Here is a 10,171-nt window from a genome sequence, read left to right as displayed (position 1 = left end):
ATGGATATGGGCGACCACTCTCATTCTACCCAGGATGGATGTGGGCAAGGAGCACAGAATCTGGAGTCGACATCGCAGCATGAGTCACACCCTGTCAAAAAGAGACGTATTCAAATGAATGATGCTCAGTGCCTCAGCCATGCAATGACATCAGATGGGGCGAAGCCTCTCACACACCCAAGTGCACAGACACTGACCAAGAAGCCAAAATGGGATGTCAACAGGGGACTTTACCCTAGACAGAGAAATTGGCCCTGTGCATCACCAAAATGCCCTCCCCATACCCCTGGTGGTCAGTCAGTTGGTAAGACACAGAACTCTACGGTTACAGATTCAAGCCTCAGTTCCAAGTATTATCCTTGGGGTACTTCTGGTTCACCAAGGAAACCTACTCCCAGCAGTTCACAGAAGATTCCTAGTTTCAAAAGTGCCACTGCTACATCATCAAATGCTTCACCTATGAAGCAAACTAGTCTCCACAGCTTTTTCTCAGTATCACCAAAGAAGAGTGCAACATCTTCAAGGAACTTAGAGACCAGAGATCAGCCCAGTTGCTCTTCCAGTGTGATCAAAGACTTTGAAAATGACAATACTCTCACTACTGATGATTTCGATGTCATATTGATTGAAGCTGAGAGTCCCAAGAAAAAAACTCAGTCTTTCAAGCAAGAGAAACTTGGAGCCCCACACCATTCCACATCATGTGCAAATGAGCAGAAACAGTCAACAGGTCTTGAAGATTTTGAACAAGATGATTCCATCACAGCTGATGACTTTGATGCAGTCTTGTTTCTGTCACAAAGTCCTGCCAAGGAGACAAATGCTTCTCGGCAGACACATGACTCGGATGAAGTTGTGTTTGTGTCAGAAAGTACCGCCAAGTCAGCTACTGGATTTCAGCAGAAAACTTCCAACCCATCTCTGGATGGACCAGGTCCATCTCAGGGGCCCTGTACCTTTGGTCTGCTTGGAGAAGGCTTCCAGACACCTGACACAGACTCTGCAGAGGATGGAAGTTTCAGGGACTACTTTGGACTCCTCCCTGATGAGGTGGTTGAAAACATCCTTGGCCAGCTGCCGATCCTGGACATATATCTGACTGCATCCAATGTCTGTAAGAGGTGGAATGCCATCATATCAAGACCACATGTAAGGCTACTATCACCAAAATTTATTCCCCCCCCCCCCCCTTTGCAAATAAAAAAAAAGAAGAAAAAAAAATGGATACTTAAGGCTCTGATGAAGTTTTGCTTATGGAAACATTTACCCGAGGAACTATGATTATTTAGTCAAAAATGTTATGTTTTGCAGGGCAGATATAATTGCTGATCTGTGCTTTTATTTTGCATTTTAATTTTGTCAGTGTACCCAGGTATGGCAGAAAGGGTGGCTTCATCACTGCAGGTATGACAGGGTATGAAGGAAACCTTGCTATGTAGCGGAAAAAAAAAGAACTGAAAAAAAAAGAAACAAATCAATCAGTTTGAAAATGAAACTTTGCAAATTACATAATACAAATTTAATATGTAAATGCATATTACACAGGGCATTGATAAGTATTATTCACTTGGTAGTATAAAACTTGTGAACAGTTGGAAACACATTAGGCGAAGCTGACTGTGTTTTGTCTCTACACCTTGCAACTATTGATTGCAACCAGACTGCAAATTTACTTTACAATGGTAAGCTGTAAGTGACACAATGAAAGCTGCATGATGAAACGTTAATAATTACTTGCTCCTGTTTCAGTTTGTACAGTGGAAGAAGCGATACTATCAGCTGAAATTGCTGCAAGGTACGGATCAAATGAATGCTGTGCAAAAGCCTTTAGAAGAGTCTGGAGAGCTTACGGAGCGGAACTGCCTTGTGCAACTCATCAAGTGAGTACCTGAGTGAAGTACTTGCAGCAAATATGAACAAAAGTGTCAAATTTCCATATCGATATTTGTGCATCTGATCTACATGTCTTATTATTTGACTGTCTTGTTCTTGTTGTGGTAGATGTTTTCTCATGTTCACTGATTAAGCATTGGATGGGTCTGAGGCATAAAACTAAAGACTTGTGTGTCAATGTGTTATACCTTCCTGTTGAGTTTTCTCTTACATGTTCCAGTTCATAGTCAACCTTGCTTAATCTCTCACAAGGTGAATTTTCTCTGAACTTTAAGTCAAAGCCATTTCTTCAGTCCAAATAGATTTGACTTAGGCGAGGTTGACTGTACATGCATTTTACATCCACTAACTTCTATGTAGTTTTTGGAAATCACATGCTTCTGAAGTACAAATGAATTGAAACATGTGTTATGTATATTTTTTACAGAAATGTATTAACTACCATCTTTTTTTTTTCTTTCTAATTTCCTTGTATGAATTTGCTCGACAGATACATGGGAACTGTCAGAGTCCATTCTGTTGGAGCCACTGAGTGTCTCAAACATCACCAAAAGTTCCGTGCTGCTTGTCAGGTATTGAAGGCAAGGGCTCCAGAAGTCTTCTCCAATGAGGTATATATACTTAGCATTCTGTCAAAAACTACAGTTGGGAAAAAAAAAAAACCAAACAAACTTAAACTGTGGTGTTGTATGGCTCTTCAGACTGTCATAGTACTTGTGGGTATCTCAATGCTCTGAGGATCATCATCTTGAAATGAGCTTCTTTCTCAAGAAGTTGAAAAAGATGTGCATCAGCAAAATTCTGAGAGTGCTTTGGAAAAATAGGGAATTACAACAGAACAAATGTGATAATGCCAGTTGGTTAATGCTTCATGTAACTAAATCTTTTTTTAGCTGGCTGAGTGAGATGCGTAAGTAGTACACTGTGTGAAAAAAAAAGATTATCTCTAGTTTAGTGTACTATGTATTTGTCTAATGGTGTACTATAGACAATTTTGGTTTGACAAGTACCCCTGGAAATGGAAGTCAATAATGTTGATGCTCTGTTCGTTATTTCAGGAGCCCCACTCATGGTCACTAGTGGCAGCTATGGTTGTCCTGTCCGAGACGGCTCAGGAAGTCTGCCAGATTCTCCGCAGCCTTCTCCTCACGAAGGAGCCAGTACAGCGACTTGACCTATCTGAGTGCTTGTACTGCATCGCAGCAGCACTCTTTCTTTTCCAGAAGAAATTCAACATCAACAGAGGGTGAGAGATTAAACGTGTACCAGTTGTCATTTTTAAAATCCTTTGTGTCTATCAACTCACTTCTGGTGCAGAATTATGGTTTCCAAACAACTTTCAGGAAGGTTTAGGCAGTTGGTTAATGCAAAGCTGTTTTAATAAGGGGGTTTACTGAGAAAAGTGCAATCACAAACACGTCTGAGCTAGAAATGCATTTCTGTAGAGTTAATAAATGCAAAGTCATTTTGACACTCATTTATAGCTCAGACATGCCCACACCAACCGCTGCCAATTACTCATCTCTGCTCCTCGGATCAAACTGTGCAATGGAGCTGCGCAGTGGCAAGGCCTCCCAATTGACTCATGGCAGAGTTGATCAATACAGAGTTTGGAAATTTTACACACTGCACAACCAGAAACTAGTGAAAAAGTAAAATTACTCCAATATTTTTGCTTGTTATATGTCCACACTATTAAATGCTATGATTCCGGGAATTAAAAACGTGAAATTTCTCTTACTCAGCTGAGCACTCAGAAAAAAAAATAAATAAATAAAAAACAAATCCTCTTTTACATTACTGCATTTTTGCTTGGTATATGTCCACACTAAAACCTTAGAAACTATCAGTGTGTGATATTCCACACACAATTAACTTACAGTTCTGTGATAATTACTTTTATTCAATACAATATTGTATGTATTGAATGTATGCAAGTTCATATGTAAGTTTGTACATATTTGTGTATGTTTGAATGTGTGTCCTTATGTATCATGAATGTGTATGCATGTATACTATATGTACTTGTGTATGTCTATAAAATAAATGCCCATGTAAACATACATGATTATGTAGATGTATATTCATATAACCAATGAAGTTGTGTGTCCCATGGTCACTCACATTGGTCACTCACATTGGTCAGTCACCATATCACTGATCTCCTCAGCCCACACTACCGGGTCTTCTATGCCCTGCACAAACTGGAGAGCAGTGGGCCAGGAGACAATGATGAGCTCTCGGACACTGCCAAACAGAGCTCTTCTGGTCAGCAGTCCTTGCTAAGATACGGGTAAGGATCACAAAATGATCATCTCTTTCAGTTAAATGAGGTGATGATGTCATAGCCTTTCTAGTCTCCCATTGGTCTGTACGTAGCGAAAATGCTAGTAATCATGCAAATCATTCTGCCAATGATAACCCAAGTTTGCAAATGACTTCCCTCATGTTTTGTCATTTCAGTTCATAAATTATTTGAAATCAAGCATAATTCATCCAAATCACAACATGTAATTCAGTGGAAATATATTTACACAAGATTAGGAGAGTGTTCTGAGGCATTTATTTTTTGTTTTTGTGATTGTGACTGCTATTAAAGTTTTATAAATATTTCATTTATATACAATCTATTTCTTCTCCTTTCTTTATTGAGAAGACAGTGTTTCAGTGACGATGGATATGGCAGTTATTGGTCACTTTTGATGCAAAAAACTTGAGCTGGTGTTTTGCCATTTATCTCCTTGATTATTCAGGCAGCGGAAAGGAATTGATCTCACCCCAGAGCAGATGCGTATCATCAACCACAACCTCCAGCCCACAGACTGCATCAAGATCATAGCCTTTGCTGGTAAGAGATGCAACAAGTTTGAGAGTTTGTATTGATGTTGGACTCTCAGTCAGAGGGATTATAGGTAGATATGCCTGACAGAAATCATTTTTCATTGAGATGAATTATCCACATTGGTGCTCTGTACAAGTAGAATCATTAGAAATGTCCACAATATGAGAGATGTATATGACAGAGGGGATACTTTGCAAGATGTGTCATGTTTTTTTTTTTCCATGACTCTTGTAAAAGAAGTCTGGGGTGCCCATTATTCCATAAAAGAAGAGCCAGATTAAAAATCCAATGATGCTGTAGTCATTAGGAATCTTCTGTCATCATCCTCTACTAACAAGAGTAGCAGGATTATACAGTCTTTATTTTTCCGACCGTAAATCAGATAGGGGAAAGACCAAGGTAGAGAAATGCATGCTATGTCAAACCCATTTAGCTTCCAGACAGATAGTAAAAAGGGATTCTGTTTCATCTTCTGAAAAGAACATCAGGAGGATTTTGATGTTTATTTCCCTGTCTTCCATCTCTTCCATCTAGGAACAGGAAAGACGACCACGTTGATTCGCTTTGCTCAGCTCAGGCCCCATCTCAACTTTCTCTACATCGCCTTCAACAAGTAAGGCTGGAAACTTCAACGACTTTCATATTTGGAAAGAAATTATGATTATTTGAATCATTATTATGTAAATGTGTTGATAAGTTCCAAGTGTTCATGCACATAAACAATATGATAAAAATCACTTGATTGAGAAAACATGATTTAAAAGATGTTTCAGTGGAAATGAGATTTCATCCATTCATTTAATTTTCATTTCCAACAGAAACTTTTTTTTAAACAAAAGTTGAATGCATAAATTACATAACAATTATCAATAAGAGAATTTTATAATTGCAAAATATCAGATCTTTGTCAATGTATCACATTCTAATCATATATTCTGCAGCTGTATCAAGGAATATTTCCTCTAGGATCATCAGTAGAAATTGATCACTTTTAGTCTTACATGGCCAGTTTGATGAGGTCATGAGAATGTAGGCACTTGTCTTAGAGTCTAATTTTGTAATGAAGTGCCTATGAACCAATAAAGCATTACAGAAAAATGATTCAAGTTCACAAACAATCTGAGATAACTATAACTATGATATCTCTCACTTTATCAGAAAGCTTTCCATCGCCTCGTAGGAATGAAGTCATCAACCTACAGATCAAAATTTAAAAGCACAAATATTCTTGGATGTGCAGCTAAAATCTAGTTCATTACCCAACGTGATGTCTGACACACATTCCACTTTCTGACATGAATGCTAAATTGATAATATCACTGTGATGCTGTATGCAGATCTTGCCTTCCATGCAAGAAGAGGATTGCTGGACATACAGGAGTGCCAGGTCAGCAGTTAGGCAACTGTTATACCCATGTGCACAAAATTGAAGGTAGTGTAAAGAGATTGGAACAGTTTTAGCTTGTACCCTTTGTGCTTTTATTCTCAAGTACTTGAAGATGTTCCTGAATGGAACGACCATATCATGAAGGCTAAACAGAGTGATTTGCCAGATGAAGGTATATGTATACCTATTTTTTTTTTGTCTCTTTTGTTATGTGAAGATCTGTGCAGGAAGAGGCACGTAAGAAATTTCCAAGTAACGTTGAGAGTCGAACACTCCACTCGTTGGCCTACAAAGCAGTTGGGTTCAAGTAAGTATGAATGTGCAGAGTGAGTCAGAAAAAAAAAATGTCCCATCACTTTGAAGTTGTCTTGTTTGAAGTATGAACATTTAATCATGGATTTCATGATATGTTGTGGTAGAGTTTTCCTCCCAGCATTTTTGGCACCCTTTTCAACTAGATCTTTGCTGCATGGATAACAGACAGTCTTTAGAAGACCGCAAAATCTCACTTGAGCCAATTGGCTGGGTGAAGATTAAAACAAATTTTGAAAGAATCTATTATTTATGTTCACACAGTTCTCACTGACGGATCCAGAGGGGTGCGCACTGGGCGCGCGCCCACTCTTTATTTGTTGTTAAAGGGGATGGCTAGTAAGTGATCAGTGGGAATCAGTGGGAATCCTGGGGGATGATTGTTCCAATTCTTGTGGGATTCATTTAAGGGTACATTATATACTGTATCTATTGTTGTGTGAAAATTATTTACTTCATAACGGTCTCATATTCAAGTAATGTGCAGTTTAATGCCCCATCACTGTACAGGCATGCTAACCTGGAAACATTAAACTGCACATTACTTGAATATGAGACCATTCTGAAGCAAATAATTTTCACACAACAATAGATATATAATGTACTTTTAAATGAATCCCACAAGGATTGGAACAATCATCCCCCAGCAGTCCCACTGATTCCCACCGATCAGTTACTAGCCATCCCCTTTAAAATAAAAGTTATAAAAACAAAAAAATGAGGTGAAACCGGGATTAGCACCAGAAATATTGTTTACGAAATTCCTGGAACCGCCCCTGGTTCCAGCTGATGTTTTGATACCTTTGCTATCCTTTTGTACTCAGAAAATAGCATGGATTCTCAAATTAAGAAGGGATTCATAGTGTTTAATGTTCCATTATTTAAACATTCAAACCTGCTCTAGTGACCCCCTTCCTATAATGATCACCTGCCCACAGTGACCACATGGAAGTCATAAGCTGAGAACATGTATAGTTTAGATCTGTTTACAGTGACCACCTTCCCAACTTGACCAGCAAACAGACTTGATATCCACTGGACAACTGACAACTGCACAATGACCTTCCAGCAGTGCACAGCTTGCTGTAGCTATGTTAGCTGTTGCATCAAACAATTGCTGTTGAAACTATTCTGTGGTTTGGCAAGTAATGATCAATTGAAGGGGAAGGGTGATTACTGTGAATGCAGAAATTTTTGCGGTACATTAATTTGGCATATTTCACACTACATTTGGGTAGCGCAAATTTTCAAACCCACGAAAATATCTTTGGAAGTTTCTCTGCACGTTTTGAACAGGTTAACAATATGCGGTGCAAATTCAAGAACCTGCGAATATGTTGTGAGATGCTCAGTGTGAAAAATTAATTGTGTGAAAATATGGATGTTTACGGTAGCTAACAAAAATGATGTTATATATTAGTATAAGTATATATGTGACCGTGCATCACAAAACGAACAAAAAGTCGCACGCACTGATTTTGTGTGAGAGTGGAAAATAGGTGAAATAGGTCAACCTAGCAAATCTTGACTTCTTCATATTTTCTGAAAGAGCAAGTCTTCTTCTACATCATACCAAAGTTTGGGATCATAAAACGAAAAGGAAATTGGGTTATCAGCAGTTTTTCTGGAATACTTTTTAGTGGAATAGTGTGATAAGGTGTTTTTGAAAGAGTCCTCTTTTCATTTGTTAAAAACCCTGTCCATGCTCATCACTTTCAGCTCCAATAACTGTAGAAGGGATAATGCTACTGCTTTGAAAGTGGACGTATATCATCAACAGAATGTGTTAATTAGGTGTGCGTAATTTCAGCTTAATCTGTTAATCCCTTCATTGTTGTTGCTCTGGTGTTTATCATCCTGTTATTTTGTTCCATTCATCGCAGAGCTAGCGCGGCTTGGTAAAGATTAAACGCTTGAATAGACCCTGTTTTTCAGAGCCTCTTTTCTCAGTTCACATTTATCCAGGGTGTGTGCTTTCTTTCCAATATTAAGGTAGGTTAGGAGAGTCCATTTGGATTGAGTTATACAATGTATATCATTTTAAAGCTTAGAGTCTGCTCTTTCAGAATCTGACCTTAACTAAGAACCCATGTCTGACGACTTGTTCATTTTGTGGTGCAGGGTCACATATGTTGTGGATTTAAATACAATATAGTGTCTTGGTGTTCATGTATAATTCATTTTGGTCTTTGAAAATATCTGTCTCGATGGCTACTGCATTGAACCTGTCTACAACTACCATCTGTGTGTAATGACCATGTTTCTTGTTTACCCTGATTGGTCATTGTAGCTTGGTTTGAGTGTATATAATAGAACATAAGAGGACAGCCATGTTGGGAATGGAAATAAATACATGTAGTGTTCATCGTTATTGTTGTTTGTAAGGTACCGTGGACTCCTGTTATAACAAACTCCTCGGGACCAGCAATTTTCTTTTGTTGTATATAAGAAATTTCGTTATATCCAAAAAATAAACAATACAAAAGCAAAAAAAGAACAGATAATGTTGCAGCCTGAATTTTTACTTCATTGTAACCAGAATTTTGTTACAACCTTGTTCGTTATAGCAGGAGTGCACTGTATAGAAAAATGCCAAAGTTTGCAATAGGAGAATTGAGAAGATTGACAAGCATGTTAAGCAATTGCCTAATACATGTATGTGACAGGATAACCCTAGATGTATGAACACTTGCTTTGATTATCAGATATCGCGCCAAGATGGGCAGTGCTCTGAAGCCATACTTCATCATGTCTGTGCTTCCAAAACCGGATGAGAAAAAAATCCACCACATGACGCTGGCAAAGCATGTCTGCACCACCATTAACAACTTTCTTGCATCAGCAGAGGGCTTCATTTCCACAGCTCACGTCCCACAGATGGATAACACCTCCCGCCAAGTGATTGAGCATGACGTCAGAATGGTAGGAAACAGCTGTAGGTAACTAGAATGGTTGCAGCAGGAGTGTTGTGTGTTGTGTTAGTAAATGTGGTGGTAGGTGTTTGTAGTAGTAGTAGTAGTAGTAGTGGTGGTGGTGGTGGTGGTGGTGGTGGTGTTAGTAGTAGTAGTAGTAGTAGTAGTAGTAGTAGCAGCAGAGGTAGTAGTAGTAAAGCAATAGTAATGGTTGTTGTAGTAGTTGTAGTACTGTAAAAGTGGATATTTTTGCGCGACTAAGTTTTCGCGCTCGGCATATTGAGAAGAGGTTCGCGTGTTTTTAATTCTGCGAAATCAAGACATCAACCACTGGAACATATAGCATGCAAAAATATTTACACTCTTTTATTTTCGCGCTTATTTCTGGTTGCGCGAAATACGCAAAAATTTCCACTTTTCCAGTATTTGTTGATCTCATGTTGTTATGCTGTGTTGATGATGTTGTTGTTGCTGCTGCTGTTGATGTTGTTCATTGGTCACTGTGGAGCAGCAACATATTTGCAACACTTCTTTAGATGTAAGTCTAATATGTGGCATACCACTCAGTCGGCAAAGTCTCTCTTTCTCTCTCTTCTGTCCATCAGATCATTGCCGACGCAGCAGAGAAAGTGTTTCGTGCCCTCTGTGACCTACGGAATATTGAAACCAGGATCACCCATGACAGTGAGTCACCGGCTTCCTTGAAAGAGTACTTTTAGTTGCCCTGAAATAAAAGCAATTGATGTATCCTTTTGCTTGTAAGAATTTACAGATGCAGACAGTTAAGGAATCTTATGTTTGGTTACTGCCCCAAGTAGTCTGTGA

At 38.7% G+C, this 10,171-nt stretch overlaps 1 protein-coding gene across 1 annotated transcript in view; it reads left to right on the top strand.

Annotated features, from left to right (window-relative positions):
- LOC139737944 (F-box DNA helicase 1-like) overlaps positions 1-10,171 on the top strand; it is a 29,834-nt gene continuing 19,663 nt past the window's right edge. The window contains exons 1-10 of the mRNA XM_071648609.1: positions 1-1,149; positions 1,750-1,880; positions 2,384-2,504; positions 2,952-3,139; positions 4,064-4,186; positions 4,647-4,741; positions 5,270-5,348; positions 6,340-6,429; positions 9,140-9,356; positions 9,952-10,030. Of these exons, the coding sequence (XP_071504710.1) occupies positions 1-1,149; positions 1,750-1,880; positions 2,384-2,504; positions 2,952-3,139; positions 4,064-4,186; positions 4,647-4,741; positions 5,270-5,348; positions 6,340-6,429; positions 9,140-9,356; positions 9,952-10,030 (2,272 nt within the window). The remainder of the gene's footprint in view (positions 1,150-1,749; positions 1,881-2,383; positions 2,505-2,951; positions 3,140-4,063; positions 4,187-4,646; positions 4,742-5,269; positions 5,349-6,339; positions 6,430-9,139; positions 9,357-9,951; positions 10,031-10,171) is intronic.

This window comes from Diadema antillarum, unplaced genomic scaffold (assembly GCF_040938485.1).
Source record: "Diadema antillarum isolate AM-2024a unplaced genomic scaffold, OU_Dant_1.0 seq00000717_RagTag, whole genome shotgun sequence".
In the NCBI taxonomy this organism is placed as follows: Eukaryota; Metazoa; Echinodermata; class Echinoidea; order Diadematoida; family Diadematidae; genus Diadema; species Diadema antillarum.
Note: the sequence above shows the minus strand (reverse complement) of the source record. Positions and strands in the feature narration are given on the sequence as shown.